We start from the raw sequence: 24,962 nt of genomic DNA, 5'->3' as shown, positions 1-24,962 counted from the left end.
GCCTTTAAAGCTCTTATAAAAAGGCTAATTCTAATAGATAATTAAATAAGGTAGAATAGCTAGTATAATATACTTTTTATACTTCTTAATTTAAGGCCTATAGTAGAAAAGTATTACCAGAACTATAAGAAAAAGCTGGAACTAGATCTTTTAAGTTACTAAGACTAGAAAAAGCTTTATATAATTAAGGAATTCCTTAGTTCCTTCTTATAAGCTACTTTTGCTATAGAGAGAGATTCTATATTTATTAATACTATACTCTTTATAATAGATATTTTAATTAAATACTTATAAGAAATAACTATAAGCTTACTTCTTTTCCTTTCTTTCTCTCCTTTCTTCTTTCTCTTTACTTAATTAACTTTTATAGACTAAATATAAAAAGAAAAAGAATAAAAAGAGCCAAGATTTCTTTTAATACCTGAATATTATATATATAGTATTTAATAAGTACTATATAAAGATAGATATGTCTCTTATTTATACTACTACTTTAATTCTGAACCCTATATACCATACGAGATATATTGAAACGTACTGGCCAAAGAAGTAAATAAAGCTAGTTCTACTAAGGGTAAAAAAGCTCTGGGAAAGGTATTGGGACGAGGGGCCACAAGCTCTAATTATTCTAACTACTAGCTCTTCTCAGGAGCCAGAAGCACTCGATACTTATAATCGGCTTGCCTTAGCCCTTTAATTAGTTACTAGACCAGTAAGTAGGGACGAGTATATAGACTTTAATATAGAGGAATCGTATGATTCTGGTAAAAAGGGGGCCCTTGCATAGTAGTGCCAAGATATGCAAAGGTAACGCTGGCCTAAGCTCTCTCGTATGGCTATTAATATCCTCTTAATAGTACTAATAAGTAATAAACCAGAGAGAGTCTTTTCAGGGGCTCGTCGTATGGTAAGCTGGGATAGGGGATAGCTAGAAGCCGAGATAATTGAGATGCGGGAGTGCCTTAAGTACTGGAAAAGGACTGGAATTCTAGATACTTTCTTTAAATAGGTAAATAATAGAGAGCCTTTCCTTTATTATATATAGTATAGTACTTTACTAAACTTCTGAACCTTCTGGAATTAGAAAAGGGGTAAAATCGTACGTATATAGGGATTAGCTCGCTAAATAATCGATTGTACTATTAATATAATTAATACCTTACGATTATGGTATCGATTATTATCAATAGTGCAAAACGCCAATCGTTGCCGAGCCTGAGTCAAGGCCAACCGCGAGCTATTATGGGTACAGTACGTACTGAAACATCCCGGCTTTCCACTGCAACCAAAGCTTGATGCAAGTGCAAGTTTCTTGGCTTCGACGCTCAGTTGAAGAATCCACTGGAATCACATGCAAACCGCCTCGGGAAATGAGAGGAACCTCTTCGTGCTCAGCGGGCTTTGCTCGAGCATCATGAAAAGTTCAATGATGCTTTATATCTCGACATCCTTGCGAATAAGGTTTGCGTGACATTCGCCAGAATTTCTTGGTAACAGTACTTGCTGTAAAGGCACCAGACAGCACCCGAATTGGCAATCATGGCATTCTCCAAATTCGGGCAGCATGCTTGACCAACCTACTCCAGTGATCGCTGCCATTGTGAATGGCGGAGACCTCGACCAAATTTGATAATCACGCTGTCGATAACCCTCTAGGGATCCCATCAACAAAGTGAGGCACTCAGATCGTGTTTCCGGATGCGCTGACAACTATAGCTGATTGTTCTTGAGGAGGTGCAGTGCACCCATTGTTAAATTAAATGAGAAATACCATCTGGTAGCTGCAACCATCGGGCCATGTTGTCGTGGTTGGGTCAACGTGAGTAGGAACTGAAGTGGAGGCAGAGGTGGAAACGACAGAAGCGGCGATGGCATGAGTTGAGTCGGGAAGGATAACGACAAGACCAGTGAAGCTTGCATCTGTGGCCCAAAGAGCTCAATGAGGAGATTACAGGAGAAGAGGTTGACTCACGCTGAGAATTGGATATGCCATTACCGATGATATAGGCAGAGGTCGAATTAACAGAAAAGTGGTGTAAGTTTCGGTGAAAGGGAGGGAATACAGATTGCAGACGTCGGGTTCAAGACTGGAGAAGATCCGGAAGCTGTCCCGCCCACACTCTCCCACCTTCTCCAATGCCTTGATTCTTTGAGAAGTTTGCTGCATACTGTGCCAACTCTCCTTGTCGCAGGAGTCTTTGGCTCAAGGATGTTAGTTTTGCTAGAGAAGCTGCTAGAAGATTAGGCATGTGTAAGATTGATGGCTTGCAATACATACGCCTGAGCAGCCGCTGCTGCAACGTGTTATGCAAGGTTCGAGGACTGTCAAAAGAAGGTGTTAAACGCCCTATTTGGTATTGAAACGGCAAGAAAGGCGGCTGTGGTATATGCTCTTTAGAGATAAACTACAATTTCGAGGATCTGAAGCAGAGCTCTCTTTCCGAAGTGAGAAGTGGTGTTCAACCGCAATCTTCCCCTTGCGAAAGCCGAAGCCAAAACGTGGAAGCTTTCTTGAGACCAACAGCAAACCGCTTGATCACTTTGCTCTAGTAAGTTCATCTGTCTTCGGTGTGATAGCAAAGGTATCGCCGGTAAATTTGGGTGTATCGGTAACTCCATGTGTGGCGAGAGTGGCATGAGGGCTTAAAAGTTGCAGATTTTGCAGACAGCGTTTCTCGTGCTGTATTTTACTTGGATATGGGACAACAGAGACTCAAATAGATCCAGGATCATTCAGGGTGCTGTCGGGAACCGTGGGTGGGTAACCATGAGGAGAGAGAAAGAGAGAAAGGAGGAAGCGCTCGAGGCCTTGGGGACGGAGTGGACATGAGAGACAGTGGTATTGAGGTCGTTCAAGATCGAGCCATGGAGAGCGATGTTTAATCTGCTGGTGGTTTTGTTGACTGGGTTTGGACTGGGTGAGAGAAGAAGCTGGGGTGACGCTGGGCTACGGAATTCTGTCCATTGATATGGCCAGGCTGCTAATCATCAGGACCTCGTGAGCTGGACCAGGTACGTAATGTTCATTAAGAGTAGCAATATGAAGAATAAGCTACTTAGTATGAGTGCGCTCAGGAGTAGATAAGTTTAGCAGCGTTCGGTAACCCTCGGAGTCATCACTCTGGCCTTGAGATTGAGCTATAGCCATAATACAGTTGTTTATCCTTATATTGAGTTGCATGGTCGAATCCGAAGTCGCGGGTAAGTCTGGCTTCTGGAGGATCGACACGTTGACAATGCGGCGAGTCGTTGTTGTAGTTGTCCATGGGATTGAAGTTTCCGAATCAAGCAATATCTCAAGATCTGGCTGTGCCTCGACGTCGATAGCAACAGAGACGATGACCACTGAGCGTTCGTAGCCAACAGACCCTCAGTGAGCTGATTTCCGAGTGAGGAGGTTGCGGAGGGGTCGGGTTGAGAGCGAGGCGGATGTGTTGGTTTGTGACGGTGAGAGAACCGGAACTAAACGGATTGCTCAGGGCATGCATAATGGCCACATTGATGCCAGGCTCCGAGTATCCGGTAGTGGATTCAGGAGTGGCTGCAAATTTGCCAACAAAAACTTCCTTGACAATGGCTAATTCTTCAACTTACCTTGGGTGAGAAGAACAAGAGCACCAGGAGCGCGAGAAACCACCGGAGATTCATCTTATCGGCTGCCAGCAGTCAATGTTAGTTTATTAATCTAGATAAAACGATTCTTCATGCAGAGCAAAACTCGGATGCTTTGCTAGATACTCAACCCTTACCTTGGGAGGAGAACATAAGTCGAAATAGAAGAAATGGTGATGGTTAGGGTTGAGACAGGTGTGTGATCTGGTTCCCATTAGTTTGGGATGAGAGCGCTCCTTCTGAAGGGGAGAACCGTGTTTCTTAGGCCATCAGCGTCCTTAAGTATGCTTGCACCCCATCTATGTAGAGGCATACTTTCACGCTCCAGTACAGCCACCGCCTCTTTCTGGGCTCGGAGCCTCTCACCCTCTCTATATTTGAGGGGCACATCAATGCTACTTGACTGCCAAAGCCAACGTTTTGACAACCAATCTTTCGTATGAGGCTCTGCAACACCATCAGCTCGAACATTTAGAAGTGTCTTCTTGCTCGTGTGAGCTGATGACTTTGTCCATGAGGTCAAATCGCCTCGGTTGCTCGAATCATGATTGCTCCGCATAATCCTCATCTGAGAGAGGAAGAAACCCTTCAAGAAGTCACCCTTCTGCTCGGTGCCCACAAACTGGAACTGTATGGTTTGAAGTTGGAAACGTAGATTCGAGAACTCCCTCAAAGCCCAATGTGTACCCCGGCCCAGCTTGTCTTCGACTTGCTGAATTTGCAGATCTCCCGCCCAGTTAACAAAGGCTCGGTAGAGTCGAGCTTGCCAGTTCCGAAGAGGGCAGAAGTGATGTCTTCGGATGTATTTGAGCAAGAGCGCAGCTATTGGGGCCCGAAGGATGCCATGATACCCTCAAACTGCCAACGCCAAAGAAGAGCAGAAGTGGCGGGCGATATTACCAGACAACGTTCGAGATCTTCCCCAGTCTTGAATTTCTCTCAATATGGTCTGGCTTTTCGATCTCGAACGTCTTCTATGGGGAGTAGAACGACGGATTTTGGTTATCGGAATGAGTATGTGTGGTGGCTAACTTCTTGCTGGGCCCACTGTTCCGGCCGGCGTAGAGAGTGGCATCTTTGGACAGGAATTCGGAGCGCGGTATTGTTGAGGGAAGAATCGAATTTTTGACTTGGCAATCACAAGCGGGCTGTTCCTGAATCGCCAGTCCTAACATCAGTATCAGTATTCGTCCAAATAAATTGGTGCACAAACCTGCTTGCTGTCTAATTCAACCATGACATCTGAAGAACAGAGAATGGTTTGCCGCCTACTTTCTCAACCTGTCCTCAATCCATCTTGCCATCTTCCTCTAATACCTCTTTGGCTCTCTTTGGCGGTGACAGGCGATGGAGGATCAGCATGGGAGAGAGCATTGGAGCCCTTGGTGAACACAAAGCCTTGACCAGCCGGGACAACAACCACGCGTGGTGCGCATTGAGACGACTTCTCGTAGGTGCTGTATTATAGATTTAGCTGAAGAGTCCGAACCCGTTGGGATGAGTGAGAGCGCCAGTTTCTGGTTAGATACCGTAGAGCGGTTGAGGATCAGGAGGTTGTGGAGCGAAGATGGGACTTGTAAGCCGGCTTCGGCTACCACCGCCTTACCTGAGGCAACGAAGCGAGGAGCAGATAAGGGAAAGATCAATAAGAGGAGCCGTTAATTATGTTCTGAAAATTAGTGATAGAATCAGGCTTTGTTGCCTTTCGGAACTCTCAACGGAACAGAAAAGCAAAGAGATTGCCAGGCTCTAACCTAGTCTCCAGCTGATTGTGGCGTTGAGAGTCCCCATGAAATCAAAGAACCAATCGTCTGCATCCTTGCCACCTCTTCTGCCTCTAGAAATTTTCTTATCGATTTTATGTCCGATTTTTCTCTCTTTTGAGGGAGGTTGGGACGCGTCTATTTTGGCCAGAATGAAGCTGCTTTCCGGTAGAGCCCATCGATTAGAAGCAAGGATCGAATTGCAAGAAGGTGTTTCGGAATAGAGCCCATGCCTCAGGTGGACCTAAAAATCGTTAGCTTTCAACACTTCTTTCAAGAGTCCAAGTCGCCACACTGCTTAACGAGTAATATCAAGAGCAGACTATTAATCTGAGTGTCGTAGATAATCTTAGCAGATGCGAGGCCTTTTTCAGAGCCTGCACGATGTGAGCAATAGAATATTCTAAAAGAGCACCCATGGGGGATTTGAAAAATGTGCTGTAAAACAGATTCCAAAAGCCGCTGAGGCTCTTTCTTCCAATCCTACTAAATACTATTCGTCCCAGCCATCCGCGAACATAATTTGACATCAGCAGAAAGGTCTTTGTTGTTTTGATGGTCCGTGCGCCGCTAACCCCCCCTATTCACGAAGTTTTGAGGTACTGCAGAACCGCACTTTGGCTACAAACAGAGCGCAGCGGATAGCCCCGCCCACAATTATTTGCTCGTACTCGGCCAATTCCTGCTATCGACCACAACAAACGCGTCAAGGCAACCGCAGCAACTCAAGTCACGAAGTCTTCGCAGGCGATTGTACACAGTCGTGCTGGAACATTCGGAATCGAATCTCCTAGAGTTTTTAAGTACAATGGAATGGATCCTCAACCCCAACCCCAGCAACCGGCATCTCGACGACTTACTCAGTCTACATTGGAGGCTGAGAACTATGCGACATGTGCTTGGATGCAACAAGCAAATGCCAGTAGATTGAATATATCTACGAGGAATGGCACTGCCATCATTAATGACCTTCAGAGAACACAGTGCTCCAGAACAAAGGAAGATCGTGGCCTGGTTGCGAAGTGGTATCCATGTTACGAAATCCTTCTGCGGCACATGCAGGATGGTCTCAAGGCAAGCATCTGACGCAGAGACTAGCGCTATTGGTTTTCAAAGGCTAATTCTTATAGAATACCACCGATCAGGTTCAAGCTTTGTCAAAAGAATACCGAAGCTCGAGGAACGCAAGAAGTAATGGAGCGATCCCTTTACACTATTAATCCTCTCCAGTGCAGGAAGCCACTAAACATAGTTTTACGTTATGACGTAGCCAGGGCTGCGAGGAATTTGTTGTCAGAAATCCTTTCTTTCGATGTAGTTCAGCAATATACCCTTGCCCCTGAACTTTGTTTCAGCATCAACTTTGTCCATATTACTCCGAAGGAGGCAGAAGAGGCGGATTAAATTGCACTGAAGTCTTGGAACGACCTGTATGCCCACCTTATCCTTTTCCCAGAAGTAGCTGCAATGACAAATTGCTGGCGGAACGGAAATCCAAAGCCAGCATTGCAGTTGCCTCACCCGCCTCCTGCCACAGCCACCTCCAACCAGCCAACCTTGGTGAACGATCCCACGATTTCCAATGCAACCCTTCACAAATTTTCCACCAACAATAACTCATCACTGAACACAGTCAACAGAAATGAGACTGTTTCAGACAATGCCCCTGGTCATAACAAAGGCTCTACACCATTGAAGCGGTTGCATGATGTCTCAAGCATGATAGTTCGACGACGAATATTGACTTCTTCGCAGACGTTATGGAGAAGCCAAATAATCCTCCATCTACGACTCCCTCACCCGCTTTTTCACGTCTTAAAAGCGATGGACCTTCTCCAGAGCAAGTTGATGCTCTCTACGATGCCCTCATAGAAGTTGCAATCCAGCAGAGTCTAGACGAATCGCGTCCGGAGGATCTTCTAGCCCTGGCACAAGCAGCTGTTGGAGGATTTGAACCACCAAAACATCAATTTTCACATAATGCAGAAGATGGGGAGGAGACACAAAAGCTAATAGAGGAAGACATGGGCATGGAGGTCTTGGAAAACAAGAATGAGGATAACGATACGGAGATGACAGATGCAAACCATTTTACCGAATCCCCCCGTAAGATTGACCCAGGCAGCGAGTCAGATCCTGTGAAGAACCCTAAGAACAACCGGGGAGTTCCTCCGTTTTCTGGAGGCTGCCAAGATAACGATTTGGATCGTGATGATTTTAATTCTGATGGCGATGGCGATGAGACACCCAAGGGTTCAGGTGACCGAAAGCCGCGTACTTTGGTCAATCGCACTTCAACAGCCAGAAGAATCACACGCTCTCGTACGACGTTGAAGAACCCAGTACCCCCCAAGTCAAAGTCGAAGCCCCCGACTAGAAAGACGGAGAGCCACGGCATCACGAAACCGAAGCCAAAGACCAAGCCCACCGACGCACCAAAGAATCCATTTGCCAGCCAGGCCTTCCCATTGATAGAGGATCCTGCTGAGGAGAAGGTTATTGAAGGACAAGGTGATGACAAGGACAAGGTGATGACAAGGACAAGGGTAAGACATAGATACACACAATGCTTGATTGGTCCAGGAGGGATTTGTGCACTGCAATATTGAGTGTAGATTGGATTTCTAGTCCTGTAATACCACTTCTGCCTAGACTCAATTTCATGGTTCATTTTATGAGGTAATCCAAGACACTGTATTCCACTGTTCCATCGAAATTCAGAACATTTTGATGCTCTCCTAACCCCAAGTAAACCAACCAAGCAGCTCCTGCTGAGCAACTTCCTACCTTAGACAAATACATCGAATCTCCTGACCTTGACAATCTTGATCCCCCTCTTCATATTTTGCCATGGCCTCATCCCACTTTTCTTGCACCACAAAGTCGATGAACGCTGGTCCCACCACAAGGAAATGTTTATTTTCCCGTCGAAGCACTATGGGAATGGGATGTCTAAACAGCATCCAGATCTCATCGCCAGGGATCGTTGCCATCGGGGCTAGCCCCATGATGCCGTTTTGCGTAAGAACCAAATATCGGTTCAGTGAAGGAATTGCCATTGTTCTGCTCATCAGACCCCACATGACATAGTCAAATTGACGCATGGCCCCCGGGAGATTAGGATTGTCTTTTAGTTGCTCTGCAAGGGCTACAGGGAAAAGTTGCTCAAATCGAGCCAGCTTGTCGGTGTCCGCGAAACGACTGACAGCTTCTGTTGTCCTGCAAATATGCATGAGGGAGACGAATGATCGCATAGCATCTATTCTTGTGAGCGAGCTATCTCTTTCGCTGTTTATGGCAGTCCATTTGTTGAGATATTCGTCCCATGCCTGCAGGAACTTTCCAAAGTTGTGCACACCCTGCCAACTCATAGTTCGGCACACATCTCCGATTTTAGAGATATACATGCCATGAACATACAAAGATTCATGATCCGTGGAAAGGGAAGGTAAAATGGCAGTGCTATGGCAGATATCGGCATGGAGAGACTGAAGCCAAGAGAAACAGCTTGACCCCTCATCACTCTTAGAACTGAGTACCCCGGTGGGATGGCCCCTAGGATATGGCAACCAGGTTGGTAGATCAGAATCGTTTTGCGAAACATTCAGGCCCGCAAAATTCAGAAATGCCAAGGAGTGGTGATTCTGAATAAGGACTTGAACCACTTGACAATAAACCTCTGAGACTGGGAGCCCATAGTTCACTTCGATGTCCTCAACATCATCTTCAACCAGCGCTAGCAGCCCATATATCCTGTCCCTAATATCGGTTGCTTTCAGGTGACTCGTCCAGTGTAAAGAGTCGTATATGTTTTTATAGCATCGTGGATTTGTGACACGGGCAGACTTGCTTTTCTGAAATGGGCCAGATCCAACTGCCAGCCTTCTCCATTTGATGGCTACACCGTGTTCCATGATTGGACTATACTTATCCATGTACTTTTCCAAAACCACAAAGAACCAACTAAGAATTGCATGAGAAACTGGAATCTCACGACAGTGAATTAAGAGCTCTTTTGCATATGCAATTTCCTGTTGGATCCAGACTCGACTCCAGTATGGATCCTCGACTATCGTGGTAATGGGTTGCCAGAATCCGGGATCGTCGCCTAGATCGTCGACTGACTGGATATCCTTACAGAGGTGCATGAGTCCTCCCAGCACTGCATGTGGAATCTCAACATCCAGCCAAGTTCTGACATTTTCAGCCGCGGCATATATTCTCCACATCATCTTGACCTGGGAATTGCGCTCCTCGACGTTCCGTTGATTGATACAAATCGCGTCGGCCCATATTGTGACCAGTTCGTTCTGACGAGTCTGGAAATGACTAACGTGTCTTAGAGCCCGTTCAAGATTTTTAGTCACTGGGTAGTCTCTGCTACCGTCCACTCTTATTGTAGCCTTATCAAGTGTGCTCCCACAAACATACGATAGTGCATCGTACTTTGGCGATTCCTTTAGGGACCGATGAATGAGGCGTACTTGAAGAGGTGCCGACGAGTCTAAACCTCTGGGAAGCAGCTCCAACAGCCGGATTTCATCCTGGGCGGCGTCCAAAGGCAAATATGGGTAATCGTTGTGCAGATTCTCCATTGCCTCTGTTGATTTTCTGATGACGGATGGAGCGGGACGTCGAGGTTGGAACGAGCCCCCTGGCCCGTTGTGAGGGGAAAATTAGTTTAAGTCTTAGGCAGCAACCTCGCTTAACTTTCACGCTAAGGAGTACCTACAGTACAAGTACTTAGTCTTGCCTACAAACTTCTTACGAGCATTAGGCTTCTCTTCTAGAAGATATCTCAATTTTTAGAACACACTATCGTATCGCTTGAAGTCTCCTTTTACAGGAAAATGTAAAACGGCACCCCCCGGGTGTCGATTAGACGCATTAATAGATTTTAGAGTTTAAATAATGCCTAATTAGTTGCTTGTTCTTACTTAAGTCCATCTCTCGAATCAGATTTCCTAATATAAGTATAAGGAAATTTATATATAAGAGCTCTAATTTGGGGCATGGAGCAAGCGAGGCAATAATTGCGTACAAGGTAAATTAGTTCCAAGCGCTTGATCGCTAAATTTTCAGGCTCTTATAATACCTTAAAAATTACGACTTTCATTACCTTTATTAAATTTTCTTAAATTTACTAATTATTATATAACAAATTTTTTATATCTTATTAGCTTATAATCTGGCTTTCTATAATATAAAAAATTATTAAATTATAATAATTCTTTATATAGTAAATTAAACTTAAAGGAAAACTAGATTTTTTGGTGTTCCTCTCTACTTTAGGTTAGTCCGGCCCCCAATCGACATCCATTCAGCTGCCACCAGGAACGGGCTGGACCATGCATAGCGATTTTCGCTTAATTCCGGCCAATCAGAGGGCTGAATTCCTCCCCAAAAATGTATCAGTTCTTACTTCTCCCTACGGCATACCTCAAAAAACCCATAATTCCTACATAAATAAACATTGCACTGCTTGCAACCAGATATACTCTCGTGCCTCGAGCTTTCCCTGCTCTTACTAGCTGCAATTTGAGCTAGTGCAACTCGTTTTTAGGCCAGTCGCCAAATCTCAAGCCCTTACCGCACACAATTCGCAGGCTTGGTTAGCTTAACATGCACCTCTTCAGCTCCTTGACTAATCTGTGATATGCTTTTCTTTGGATAGACTTTAGAATCCCTCCCCATTGCAAAAGCTTCTATCTAAAGGGAGGAAGCCCTATCTTATATAGAACCTTGGTTCCATTGAATCGTAGGATCGCTCATGGTCCACCGATCCTGGATCACTGGGTCGCCCCTGATCCAATGATCCTCATGACGTGACCCGTAATCCGTACAATTGCCTGGTTCGCTAGTAACCAACAACGGCCCAGCGCATAGCCTGCTAGATACATAAGAGAACGCTCCCCAAGGGTCTCCTGCTACTCGTTCGAGTATTGAGCCTATGGCCCTTGAGTCACGTGGGTTGTAACATCTAGGGAACCACTAATTTGCTCGTGCGTAAGGCCATGAATCGTCTTGAGGCTTTCGTCCATAGTCGTTTGTCTTTTCAACTATCAAATCGGCGATTTCAGGTATATATTATATAGTAAATAATGTAATGGGACCGCCGGGGAAGGTGTCCACTAGTAAGGTCATCTCGTACTCCCAATTGGGCAATTGCATAGGTTTAAACATAGCCCCCTGCTTAGAAATTGGATCCTCGTTAGGCCGAAGAGTTTCTTTATCGGTAGAGTCAAATACAGTGTCCGCAGGCATCGTGGTTATTGTGCAATTGAGTGTTTAAGTGGTTTATTCACATGTAAACATAGATTGGGAGTTTTTATGTTCCTGGTGGCAGCTCAACGGATACTGTAAACGATCACATATCATGTGCCTTATCTTGCTTAGGTCAAGTTTCGTCATATTTTGCATTCCAGTATATCAGTCTAGCTTACCCCTTACTCCTAGAAGAATCAGACACGCCATTGCCTCCAAGCCCAACGTTGACATATACCCAATGTAGTTCCACTTATGTTTGGGAAGACAGGTGCGGGAATCACTTGTAGCGTGAGGGTATCACAGCAGCATCGGACGGAAAAGGACAATACGACATTTGATGGGCCAATTGTCATGTATTTGGACCCAATAAACAGAGCTCGTATAATGTAGAGTTACAGCTCCAACCACCTGATTTTGTCTAAGAACCACTCTTCACTAGATGGGCCGTGCCATTTTCCTTCCCTAGATATCATGATATACGATGTCGTGGTCTATGCTGCCCGGCATTTCCATATCCGCCTGCTGCTGTTCCTGTACAGTTGCCTGCGTTGTCCATCACTTTCGATCACTGCCGGAAGATAGGAGTGAGTACCGAGTATCAAAGCAAACAAAGTAATGAAACGACAACGTACGTGCTCAACTTCCTCGAGAGGGTCTGCAGCTTCTTGTCGCCGTCAACCTCCCGCACCGCCCGGTCCAGAGCTTGCTGACGCTCGTCGGCTGCCTGTCGCACCACCTCGTTGTGGCTTGGAGGCAGTCTCTCGTTCATTATGTCGACCCTGCGGGCGTCCTCAAAACTTCTGATGGCATCCTTGATGCTCTCGGCGCCGTGCATGAGAGTTCCGGCGGGCAAGCGGCCACCCAAAGCGGTCTTGAGGTCCGTAACTCTCTCCGACTCCTCGCGCAGGACGTTAAAGACGCGTGAGAGTCGGCCGATGGCAAGAATCTTATTCTTGATCGTCCGTCGCTTGAACTCGATCGACTCGGGATCTTGGCTGGCAGGGGAGGGCATGGCCGGGGACACGGGGCATGGCGAGGCGGGCTCGGAATCTTCCCGAAGCTCCTCTGCTGAGATTGTGCCCAATATGGCAATCATCATGTCTGTGAACTTCTCGCCGACAAAGGGGAGGGACCACGTAAAGACATCCATAAAGTTGGTAAGCCAAAAGGGGTGCGGCGTGCAGTTAAATTGCCGGATGTTCATGACGTTGTTCTCGTACTTCAGCACGGCTGCCTTGTTATTATACATGTCGAGGTAGTTGGGCGCTGAGAAGATGGTTATTACACTGGGGAAGCCTGTTGTTCGAGTCTTGCGGTACATGCGGTACCCTGCGTCTTGTGCCTCGTGCGCCCGAATGATGGAGAGGAGGTTGTTCTTCTCCAGGAAGTTGCAGGCGGCCGAGTACGAGTAGAAATATGAGCAGCCACGAACTTTATTGTGAAGGAAGTACTCAGAGGCTTTCTCCTGGCCAAAGTCCTCCAGGGGATCAGCCCAGAGTAGGTCGCACATCAAGCCATGGGTGGGTGGCTCGCGGAAACGATCGATCTACGACACAGATTAGCGACGCCCCAGCCCCCCTCGCGGGGCATTGGGTGGAGGAGAGAGAGAGAGAAGGCAACTAACCTCCCGGAGGTCATCTAGAGTATGCATTTCCGGGCTCAGCCCGCCGTGGACGCACAAAAACTGCTGGTTCATTAGAGCGGCGAGCGGGAGAGCACAGAAGGATTCCATGAAGGCTTCGTAGACGGCCTCAGAATACTTGCGTTTGCATTCTAGCTTGAAGGTGAAGTATTCGGTCAAGTGGCGACACTCGTGGTTTCCGCGCAGCAGCCAAAGGGTGTCGGGGTAGTGTATCTTTAGCGACCAGAGATACAGAACACATTCGACACTGAAGTAGCCGCGGTCGACGTAGTCACCAAGGAAGAGGTATCTTGTCTCGGCTGGATCGCCACCAACTTCAAAGAGCTTCATGAGATCGTAGTACTGACCGTGGATGTCGCCGCAGACGGTGATGGGCGCATCCACCTCCAGGAGGTTAGGTTCGGCGCGGAGCAGCTCGGTGCCTTTCCCAAGTATGAAAAGAGCCTGCTCCTCGGTAAGGCGGCCCTCACGGTAGAAATGCTGCTTCAGGAAGAGGATGTTGGGCTTCTCACGCGTCTCATCATGGTAGAATGTCTCGTCGGTGGGAGTCAACCAGGCAGGGGCTTGCACGTCTGCGAAAACAAGAGCCCATCAGCGCTGGGTCGGTCGGTCGCGAGGCATGCTTGGGGTTGGGGGCGGAAGGGGATAGGGAGCTTGAAATGAAATGAGGGTGAAGCACGACAGCGGAGGCCCTCATACCTTTGCAGACACGCTCCTGGGTGCTGACCTGGGTGCCATCTTCCATAGTGTGGATGGTGAAGTCGATCTCGGGGAGTGGCTTCTTCTGTTGTATAGCGCGGACGGCATTCTCGACCTGGTGCCTGCGAACCTGCTCGGCCTCGCTGGGCAGTGAGCTGGCATTGTCCATTTCGAAGTTGCTTGACGGTCGCCGTGGGAAGCCAGAGGCCAAGGGACCGGCAGCGCGTGGCCAGCGGCAACAAAAGGCTGTGGAAGGGCTTCGACCGAGCTAGGACTTGGGGCAAAACAAAGGGTTCTGTCAAGATGAATGGATTGAATTCAGGTCCCAATCGGTTGGGATTGCCAGCATCTTGCCCAGGACAGGCTGAAAGGAAGGGTCTGGCTGGCTATTCGGCGCGGAGGAGAGGCAGGTCTCGAGAAGAGTGAAGGTTAGACAATAACAGAAGTGGAACTCAAGGGTTTTGCCAGTTGCACAGATTATAGGAAGGTTGCTGGGTTAAGTGCAAGGAGGGTAAGGAGCGCAAGGAGCGCAAGGAGCGCAAGGCAGACTCGCGGCTTTTCGGTCCCTTGTCGCCTGTACATCCATCGCTTACTTGTCCTGCAATGCTGTACTTGGTGATTGGGATAAACCAACCCCTACCCTGAAGCGTGTTTCTAGTGGGTTCGCCTCCACAAAACCTTGAATTCCAGCTATCTTATTCGCCCATACCCCTTACTGCGGCGTCTGTGGATCCAGACAGGGCATGGGTTTATCTATCCCTACTACGAGTAGGCAGTAATAGCTGATGCTTGCAGGGATGAAAACCCCTCCCGGCGGCGGGGTATGGCGCTGGCCACTCTGCCTGGGTGGTGACTGGCCGATCCCGTTGTAGGCACATATCGCCAGAGCCTCCCGCCCGAGAATCGCCCCGAGAAGTCGCCATTTTAGTGGTGTCCAGCCTCGGCGGCGTAGCCTGTCGCTGTCGTGATAACTTCATTGAGCGCAGCTTTTGAAGCAAATTAGAAGAATTTCGAGAAAGCGGAGCTTCTCTACCGCACTGCCGACCCGTGACATGCCTATCACATCACCACGTCACATTGTAGCAATATAAACCTCGGCAACCTGCGCTCAAATCATCCGCGCTACTTCTAGCTCTGGCTCTAGCTTAGCAGATAGTAAGAAAAATTATTCAAAGATAGGCATAGAAACTAATTCCTCATCCAACTCTCCTCAATTTTTCAAAATTGACTATGGTGTCAGTTAAATCACTGGGTAAAAAGCATCAATTTGACTAGCCAAAATGGAGGGTCCAAATCAAGTGGTATTGAGTAGTTTAAAGTACATGAATCTGTGCAAAAGAGAATATTTATAGGCCTTGCAAATGAGCCATACCTAATGTGGTAAAGTGGAACTCTGAGGGGGGAGAACAGGTGATGTGACATCTGATTATGGCTTGTTTAATAAAACCATTCCCTCCATTCGCCGTCTATACTAACTATTTTAACCGTGTTCATAGCGATTCCCTGTATAATAATTCCTTTGGTCGAGGCGACCGTCTTAACCTCTTTATATGAGAGTCCTGAGATTAAACTTGCAGATATCTTGTTAATACTTCTAATACTTGGAATGTGATCCTAATTTGGCTTACATTCTACACGATGCTTCTGATTTTCCCCTGCTTCAAACTTCTCATCCCAACCTTCAGATCCTGCCAATCATTTCTGTTCTGAATCCCGTCACTGATGGTGATATTAAAAGGTCCTGCCTCAAGCTCACAGAATTTGTCGTCTCCAGGAAGGGTGCCGTTTTGAAAGAAAGCGTTAATCTTTGCGTTGCCACAGTTATTTAGGGGTCCTAGTGTTGTGTGCTACACAACTCATTTTAGTCCGAGGATGAACAAATCGCAAAGTTATTGAAGAATTGGAGCGAAGAGAACTAAAGAGAAAGACTTACGCCTACGCCATCGATAAGGAGGAGTTCGGATCCGGGGAAGAGTTGGGTGCCTTTGACACCGCTGGATTTGTTTTAATCTGAAGTCCGCGCGGTGAGGAGAGACGGGAGAAGACCTACTTGTAGTACGGCGTTGCAGGATCCATCGTATTGCTTACGAAGAGCATTTGATTCTTGCTTGCACCGCCGAATGTGCCTATAAATTCTCAGGAAACATTCCCAGAAGCACCGGAGTGGAGGTTCGTACCAATATACGTTCCCTCGCGTCCAATTCCCCATCCCAAACATGCAACTCTCAAGCTAGCCCAGAACTCCCCGCCGACATAACTCTGCGACTCCATTATTTTCGCCACATTCGACAGGTCCTCCAAAGTCTGGTTGAACAACACATTGCCCATATCCGAACAAGCCACTGCTCTCGTCCATTCTATCGAGCCAAGCGCAATCGTGATTTTCCCCCCGGTTAGCTTTTTGAATTGCTGAACAGTAGCTTCGGTAGCATTCTGTGAAGCGGTTTCCATGAATAGTAAGACGGGAGCGAGAGCAGGGAATGCATTGATCGGCTCATAGGCAACGTTGTGCGCAAATTGCTTCAAGCCCTCCAGCAAGAGCGAGATCACGGTTGCATTAGCCCACCCCTGCTTCTCTGCTTCCGTAACATCGAGCCTCCTGACCGTCCGTTCAAAACGACTGAAAATATCATAGGCGCTTGTCCCTGTAGCATAGGGGCATACGGTCGGGCCAGCAAGATGGCAGTAAACAAAATAGGTAGAGAAAGCCTCGTCAGTGAATTGCAAGTTCTTCAGCAGATCACCGGAGCGGTAGTCATCCGGATCCACGACTCCATCCATCACGAATCGTCCCACTCGATCTGGATGTATGGAAGCAAATGTCTGCGCGACGTAAGTCCCGTAACTGAAAGCCCAAAAATTGACCAGCGAAGCATTTTCGAGCCCTTGAGACTGAGGACTGGAGGCGTATGCATCGACGATGCTGAGCATATCTTGCACGAGGTATAAAGTCGACATGTGTGGTCCCGCATCATTCGGCCCACCCGTCAGTGTTTGACAGGCCTGTCCTACTTCAATCGAACCTTCGTAGTCATCGTTGAAGAATGTGCTGCCTAGAAACGGGCCTGTCAAACGGGCAGATTGACTTGATCTTCGACTTGTGGAGCGTTTTTCAATGCCAGGTATTGGGGGGAGGGAAGAGGAGCAGTTCGTGGCTGGAATACTGTATCCGAGCCCTCGAGGTTCAAACGCAACATAATCATAATTCGAGCCGACGATAGAAGCTTCGTAGACACCGCTGTTGATGAAGTCGTCGATAGCAGACTCTCCGGGTCCTCCAGGGTTGGTCAAGACCATGCCTTTGTATGGGGTTGTGGTTGCGGATGTCCTGACCAAGGGAACGAATGCTCTTGGGCCAGACAGGTTGCTGTAGTCAAGAGGAACCTAAACAATTGGGTTGGTCAATCTCGAGTTCTCACTGTATAGGGGTTCCATTTACATCTAGAACCGCACATTCGAACCTTCCGAGACACGGATGCCAGGTTAAGTTTGTAGAAGGCGAAATCTCCAGAAAAACTGCCGCAGGAGTGGTAGCGTTACTCGCGATGGTCGTGTCCACTGCGAGAGATAACAAGGAGAAGAATAATACTAATGCCATATTTTGCTGCTGGAAAGTAATATATCTTGTTACGGTTTGAGACGGGTCAAAAAATTGATGAAGAAATGAGAACACAGTGGAAACAGGAATAGAAATGTTGAATGACTGAGTAGAACAGTGAAGACAATGCTTGGAAACAGCATGATTGTAGCGCTTTTATAATTTTTATAACTGAGCATGATTCGTTTACAGGGAGGAAATCCTCCACTCTCCTTGTATCGTTGTGCGAGGATCCAAAGGACTCGATCACGTGCAGAGGAAGAAAAGATACGAGCATTCAGGGGCAATCCAGAAGCGAGCCACTAGAATTGCAAGCAAGGAGCTGACTAAGAAATGGCACAGCCTACATCAGACACGCAAGGGGCTATTCTGAGGATGCTAACCAAGTTTCCGAGGAATGCGAGATTGCGGGTAGCATTGATGACATTGCCGTCAAAGGCTGGGACTGGCAGACTCGTCCGCAGGTGGGCAGTGAATTGCGTAGTCTGCAGGCGGTACTGGCTAGATTGAACGGCGACTGGAGTTGAAGTTTGCTTCTGGATTCTCCAGCACAGAAATGAATGAAAGAAGTGGAGTGGCACTCGTTCGAAGAGCTGTCGCTGGGCGGCAATTCTTCTCTGATCTCTTCGTTGACACAGCCGCTGCTTTGCGCTGCTCCTGATTAACCACCTCTGAGTTGGAACCTCCTTCAACGGAGGTGCCCGCCTCAATCTCATGCATGCTCTCTGCGTCTTTCTCTCTGGTTGGGAGCTCTGTCTCTCCAGGAGGTCTTAACTCTGCCATGGTGTTGGCGGATGTTGTGATGACGACTTGGTGGGAAGGAAGAGATTTGGAATTCTTTTCGCGAATAGTCAATGAAGGTTAGGGCAGAACTTTAGGCGGTAAAGGGTCAAAACACTCGAGCACTCGAGCACTTGAGCACCAGAACACCAAGACTATGAAATTCGAAGCTACAAATCGCATGCTACTTAAAATCTTTAGGCTTGGAATTGCACTAAAATTATACTTAGACTCGTGCTTACTATTTATAGGGAGTTCTTTACGTATCGCAGTGAGCTGCCCCCCCAGAAGCTGCTCTCCCCTCAAGATCTGCCCTCCAGGGAGCTCTTTGTATGCGATACGTAAAGAGCTCCTTGGGGGATAACTCACTGCGATATATGAAGAGCTCCTTAGGGCAGCTCCCTGGGGGACAGCTCCCTGGGAGAGGTCTCAGAGGTCGTTGATGAGTTCTAGACAAAAGAGTCATGGTAGAGTGCATCCAGAGCTTTACGGTAGAAGGATAAATTTGGAGGATAGAGAAAGCTGGTGATCTCAAGAAGGCAATTGTTAATCTCATGTTCACTTCCCTCGCTTATTTCACTCTCAACACTTCACCATAATAGCCTCCCGATGGTTTTTCGGGCCGTGTTTCTATGTTACCTAAATACTCTGAAGGGAATCTATGCATTTATTTCAGTAGATTCAATATTATGCAAATTCAGTACACTAAATTTGTGAGTGTTGTCATTGAAATAAGCGAGGTAACGACTCAAAGCTAAGTGGATAGGATCTATGAGCACTTAAATTGCACCACCGCCACCACCCGGTCTAATGCCAAGGTACCTTTCCCCTCCTTCATTTACTTATATTTGAATCCAAAAGTCTCCTGCTGAGTAGAGACCGTGAGTTTGAGCAATTTTCAGGATTCTGTTATGCGAGAGATGTATTCTGAAGAATCCAGCGATCTGCCTTGTAGATTTTCACCCCCACTTTGTTCTCATCACTAGGACTTTGTCAACGCCTCTGCCATGATTTGGATACAGCGGACATACTTGGCAGTGTTGCATCCGCTGCCATGAAAGCCTCGGCGTTTGTGCGATTGGTCGATAATGTGAGCAGGTGGATGACCGTCTCAACCAGTCTGAAACAACTTGGCTCGGTCGTGCGTGTTATGCAGAAGCGCCACTGTTCAAGGATTGGAGGACTTTATCACTGCCACAGCCGTTGGGGGCATTGAATTCTACTTTTCACGCTGGTCTGATCTTTGGTTGCAACCATGAATTTTGTTGGTCTCGGTAACGAGCGTACGGTGCGAACCAGCGCGACCCTTTTCCAAACCCTACATCACAGAATTCTGCCAAGTACCACTTGAAACTACCTAATCGTTCTTCAACAACAATGCATAAGACTTTGACCTTACAAGCCAAGCTGCTGGACAAGGAAACTCGCAGCTGCGGGGGCATTTGCCCCGTAAGTTAGGTGAGCCGCAGTGATTATCAACGTGCCATCGCAAACAAGGTCACCAACCGCGCAGAAGACCTTGGTTTTACTTGCAGGGTAATTCGGGATTTCGCCACCATCTTGCTGGTTGCGCGTGAACCCAAACAGAACGACTCTAGAGATCTTGTTTTGGATTGAGGCGGGAAGTGCCTGGATGGAGCCGTCCATGACGGCGCTTCCTTGACTAGAAGTTCAAGAGCGTTAGACTCATTATTATCTAATGTTCACAAGTTGAATTACTCACCTGTACCCGCCGGCTACAATCTTAGAATTTGGACATTTGGAGTCAGCCAAGTCGAAGAGTGTGGTGGCAGCCCCGATATCCGTTGGGCTAGTATTTTGAGGCAAGAAGTTATCTGCCAGAGTTGCCTCGTATGGGGAGCCCACTCCCTGGCATCCAACTACGCTATCGCCGAGGGCAGATTTTAGGTCCGAACATACTTGAGGACCAACCACGGTTCCCTGCCTAGGTTAGTTTCAGAGGCACTGAATTCTACATTGCAAGGCTCACCATGTTCCCTGTTTCGGTTGAGCCACGCGCAAATATGAAAAACACTTCTTTGCACGCCCCATTTTTCAGCTCATCGGAAGTTGCGCTTTGTCGTGCTTCGAGGCGACTGACATCTTGAATAGGGTTGCTGAGAACCGGAGTCGCTGCGATAGAGTAGAGGAGTACCGCAATGGCCGTAGATTGGAATTTCATTTTTGCAGTTGAGAAATAAATGGTTTGCAACAGCTTGCTTGAGATCAAGTGCGGTCAGGTGAGGCAATCTGCTCAATGGCTCAGTAGACTTCTGCTCTACTCAACCCTCTCATCTTCAGGATATTATCGTCGTATATATAGAAAAATCTTAGCACTCGAAGCCGAGGCATGTTCTTATCCCCTCCTTTCTTTCGCTTGCCCAAACAGAATTACATCTTTACCAGAATCTCAGGAAGCCCTGCCAATGTTCTTCCGACGAGATGCTACGATAGCTGTTTGGTGAGAAAACAAATTTCTTGGCAGCAACTGCCAAAATACCTCGGCGACTTGAAGAAGGATACTGCCTACCTTGTGTTGAAAGACCTGAAGCTGCATTATGCATCATGCACCCCGCATGAGCGCTGCAAGATGAGCTGGTTTGTGAAGCTACCGTACCTGCCCCGCAACTGCACCCCGCAAAACCCCTTTGCAGAACTCGAGATCGGCACTGCAAGTCATCGATCTATAAACCCTCGGCGAGTCGAGGCTTACCACCATATCATATGCCTCAGTGGAACACAAGCTTTGATATTCAAACAATATTTCCGATGCTCCAACCTTTTGCTCTTCCAATAACGAGGTAAATGGTTGGTGGGGTAGTTCTCAGGGATGCCCCTACCCTAGTTCCCCCCCCCCCCCCCCTGCTTAACGCTAAACACGGAAAGGGAGCTCTAGGCACGAGAACCACTTATAGCAGAACTACCGGTAGAACCTGACATTGGAAGAATACCGACGTCCGATTGACAGATAGCAGTTGGAGAGGGACGCTTCCAGGCAGAGAGACTAACCCATGCAGGAAACCGGCACAGTCCGACATGGCGCTTCCCCTCTTATACCCTGCCAACCTCGGCCTTGCTTTTCTGCAACCACAGCTCAATTGCTCAACGAACTTTCGACTAAGAAGACGGACTGTAGGCACCGAGCCTAGTTTCAAAAAAGTACCAACTGTTAATAGGGGGGGGGGGTGGTTTTCACGTGATGCGAGGCTCGCAGGATTCAGGGGTGCCTGCCAATCAGTCCCGAAAACTTTTGGAATCCGCTCAAGCAAGGAGGCGCGACAAAAGTCTCAGTGTCGAACTTCTCACAGCGTTGTCGCACATTCCAAGGCCTGCCACATCAAATCGAGGCATCCAACGGAACGCATTCCATGGACCAAAGAAGAGGACGAGACTTTGGTGAGGATGAGAGATGAGGATGGCTGTTCGTGGAAAGAGATCTCTGGTGCGCTGCCCTCCCGCACCTCGGGGGCGATTCAAGTACGCTACCTACGAAGCTTGGTGGTACCGCATCGAGGAAGCGTCGACGGCTATAGGGAATTTGGAGCGCAAAGTTTGTTAGAAGCAATATGCCTTATCTTGCACACTACTACTAAGCTATGACCTTTCTACATCGTCTCCATCTGATCTTCTTCGCTTCTCTTCTTCTGTCCTTATCATTCCATGGCCTGCTGGATTCGGCTCCATACAAGGAGATCTTGCAAGTTAGTGCTTATGCCGAAGGAGATAACACAGACCGTCCCTCCTTCTATACGCCGTTTCACTCATTCGTCCCCGCCTTCTGCTCTCGGAGCTAGGCTGTAGCGGGCCGTAAAGATGGCCATGAAGACATGCCTAACTTCCACAGACAGCGCCAACGCCGCCCAGTTCCGACGAAGTCTGTCGCCTGGTTTACTCAATGATCGCTATCAGCTAAATTCAAATGAATTTCACTACAATGCTTGAGCCTACTTGTTCTGCCTATTTCTGCATCAACTGAAGCAAAGCATTGTCCGCAGACTCAAATGTTGACTGTGCCAAATCCTGATCAAAACCCCTCGCGATTTCTTGCTCATGCAGTCCCCTCTTCAATGAGTCGATAGCCAGACGCAAGTCAACGCTATACAAGTAGACCGTCTGTTCTGGACAGGCTATTGTGAGGTCAATAGCATTGACTTTTGAAGATACCTTCAGTACTCTCCAGACTTCTACATACCTTTCATCAACACTTTCCATTCTTCAGTTCTCACCACAATCATAATAGGTAAGAAAGTACGTCCTCCGAAATTGCACGACTAAGATGGCTTAAAAGAAATTTCCATGGTTCGATCTTGATCACCTGCCAAGTAGCGCCACAGCCTCAATCACCTACTCATTCGCCTCATACGCCATCGCTAAAATCGTAGTGCGCTAAATTGTAGCGCGCCAGATCGTGGTGCAGCCGCTGCTCAGTATCGTGTTGAGAAAGCTTGTGAACCCTTCTCTGTACACTAAAGCCTGTCGCTGGCTACAAGGCCTCCACCTCGAACAAGCTGAGAGCTGAAGTCTCTCACGACTACGTATCCCGACTTTACTTGACAGCTCGAAGCTGAGCCTAGAAGATATGCGAGCATATCCTTACACCAAGGCCTAGATCGGCTACGTCTCTTTCAACCAGTGTGTCAAAGAACTAATTACATTAATCATGATTAGATTAGAATATAATTAACGTAATTCGGATTTTTTTGATTAGATTAGAATAATTAATCTAATTAATCTGTCACGTGACTATAATAAATTAACTTTTACTTAATAATTATTAAATAAGTAAGGTACTTATTAAGCAGCCCTAATTAAACTAGGGTAGGGCTTATAAGCCAAAACCCCATGTAGGCCAACGACAATTCGTTGGACAATGTTTACGAACTAGAAGCTCAGCGCGAGCGAGACTTAATACTTGTTGAAAGTGGCTTGAGAACCTTGCCATTTTTCGGATATTGGCAGTGCTTGTAATCCTTCAACGTCTTGTTCAACTGCTTGATCTTAGCCCATGCAGAATCCAATATGTCGTCTGATGTTCTCCGTGAACCGCTCGTAAGATCCTGCCGACTGCGAATGGTTCCTGCAGATAGAACACCTCTTAGATCTGACGCATACGTGTCCAATTGGCGTCGTATAAATGCGCTTCATAAACTTTCATTGGATAAATATCTCGATACAAGATCGCCTGTCTATCTCAACTCGGCTATGTCAAGCCTTTCGAAAGTATCGCTGTTCCACTTGGGGACCGAAAGCGAAGAGAATAATGTCTTGTACCACACACACGGTACAATTCTGCCTCCGACGAGATATGGGGTTTACCCCGTGATAGATGATGTGGAGTGGTGGACTTCCAAAGCCAGGGTTTGTCAGCATTCTCGCCTGAAGTTACTGAGGCCATTAGCGGGCTAGCGGACAAATCCGAGAAGCGAAAAGTGATTTTCTGATTTTCGCGCCCACACCCCCCCCCCACCACACCTCACTAAAAAAAAAAAGTACAGTATATACGCCTTATTCTCGACTACTCCTAACCCCCCCTTAGCTTGCGTGGTCCGTAAGGCAAATCCCATGGATTACGAGATATATCTCCATCTTTCTTATTCTCTATATCCTCTATACTGCCTATATTACTCGAATTATTTATATCTCCTTCGTCCCCTTCTCCTCTAGTATCCTTACCCTCCTCTACTATAACCTCCTTCCCTATTGCCTTCTAATCTTATATCTATCTTTATACTTACTTTCTATATCTTATAGGCAGTTAAGGCTTTAGTATAAAGGGTTTTGCAGATACGGAATAAGGCTTTCTAGACTTGGTAGGATTAGTATTAAGTTAATAGAAAATATAGACTTTACTATTATTATTATATTTATAATTTATATAAGTACTATTAAATTCACCTTCTATAACTATATAGTATTTAAAAGGGCCCCTTAGTCTCTTCTTATTACTATAAGTAGTATAAGCTTAAGAGAATTCGGTTCCGCAAGTATATACTAAGCTTGCCTCTAGATTTGCTTTATCTTTCTCTAATTCCTTTAGCTCTCTATCCTGGTATAGCTCTATCTCTCTAACTTTAGTCTTATTATTAATTCGCTTTACTATTTTAGTAGCATTATTAGGTAATATAAGGAAATTAAAGTATTATTATAGAAAAGAAAGAGGAAATCAAGAAATAAAAGAATTTATTAATTAAATATATTAATAGGAAAAAATATTATAAATTAAATCTAAATTATTAGAAAATATATTATAAATATTATCTTTTTACTTATTTATAGCTTTATTATTTTTTCTACTATTTTTGCCTTTATTAAAGCTATTACCTAAAGCTATATTTAATATATTTTTAATAAAGGAAAGCTTTAATAATAGTATTATATATTAGAATTAAAGTTATTTTCGGAAGAAGATTAAGATTAAGATTAAGGCTAAGATTAAAGCTAGTATAACTATATCTTTATTATTTATTTTTAGAATATAAAAATATATATTTAATATAATTATTTAAATCCGAATAAATTTATAATAAATAATATCTGAAAATAGAAATATTAGTATTTAATAGTCCTAGATTAAGTATATTTAAATATTAAAAAAATTATA

At 46.3% G+C, this 24,962-nt stretch overlaps 5 protein-coding genes across 5 annotated transcripts; all 5 read right to left on the bottom strand.

Moving 5' to 3' along the window:
• Positions 1-3,052: 3,052 nt before the first annotated feature.
• K444DRAFT_695499 (uncharacterized protein) lies at positions 3,053-4,849 on the bottom strand (the record flags this gene model as incomplete). Its single annotated transcript, XM_024887881.1, has 5 exons — positions 3,053-3,345; positions 3,595-3,648; positions 3,928-4,434; positions 4,645-4,780; positions 4,826-4,849. 5 exons carry the CDS (start codon positions 4,847-4,849, stop codon positions 3,053-3,055), a joined length of 1,014 nt encoding a protein of 337 aa, XP_024732309.1.
• Positions 4,850-7,972: 3,123 nt separating this feature from the next.
• K444DRAFT_617136 (uncharacterized protein) lies at positions 7,973-9,994 on the bottom strand. The gene has a single exon (XM_024881056.1). It carries the CDS (start codon positions 9,968-9,970, stop codon positions 8,159-8,161), a length of 1,812 nt encoding a protein of 603 aa, XP_024732308.1. The 5' UTR covers positions 9,971-9,994; the 3' UTR covers positions 7,973-8,158.
• A 1,988-nt stretch (positions 9,995-11,982) lies between these two features.
• On the bottom strand, positions 11,983-14,499 carry K444DRAFT_617134 (serine/threonine-protein phosphatase 2B catalytic subunit). Its single transcript, XM_024881055.1, has 4 exons — positions 13,984-14,499; positions 13,267-13,856; positions 12,275-13,188; positions 11,983-12,210 (listed from the first exon to the last, which is right to left on the bottom strand). Exons 1-4 carry the CDS (start codon positions 14,150-14,152, stop codon positions 12,198-12,200), a joined length of 1,686 nt encoding a protein of 561 aa, XP_024732307.1. The 5' UTR covers positions 14,153-14,499; the 3' UTR covers positions 11,983-12,197.
• Positions 14,500-16,041: 1,542 nt separating this feature from the next.
• K444DRAFT_497037 (uncharacterized protein) lies at positions 16,042-17,497 on the bottom strand (the record flags this gene model as incomplete). Its single annotated transcript, XM_024873290.1, has 3 exons — positions 16,042-16,118; positions 16,161-17,367; positions 17,423-17,497. Coding segments are annotated over 3 exons (1,359 nt in total), but the record flags the coding sequence as incomplete, so codon positions are not given.
• A 2,259-nt stretch (positions 17,498-19,756) lies between these two features.
• Positions 19,757-20,543, bottom strand: K444DRAFT_537793 (carbohydrate esterase family 5 protein; the record flags this gene model as incomplete). Its single annotated transcript, XM_024875491.1, has 3 exons — positions 19,757-20,024; positions 20,085-20,302; positions 20,352-20,543. 3 exons carry the CDS (start codon positions 20,541-20,543, stop codon positions 19,757-19,759), a joined length of 678 nt encoding a protein of 225 aa, XP_024732305.1.
• Positions 20,544-24,962: the final 4,419 nt, after the last annotated feature.

The sequence above is a fragment of the Hyaloscypha bicolor genome (genome assembly GCF_002865645.1).
Source record: "Hyaloscypha bicolor E unplaced genomic scaffold K444scaffold_125, whole genome shotgun sequence".
Lineage (NCBI taxonomy): Eukaryota > Fungi > Ascomycota > Leotiomycetes > Helotiales > Hyaloscyphaceae > Hyaloscypha > Hyaloscypha bicolor.
This window is presented reverse-complemented; position numbering and strand designations above follow the sequence as displayed.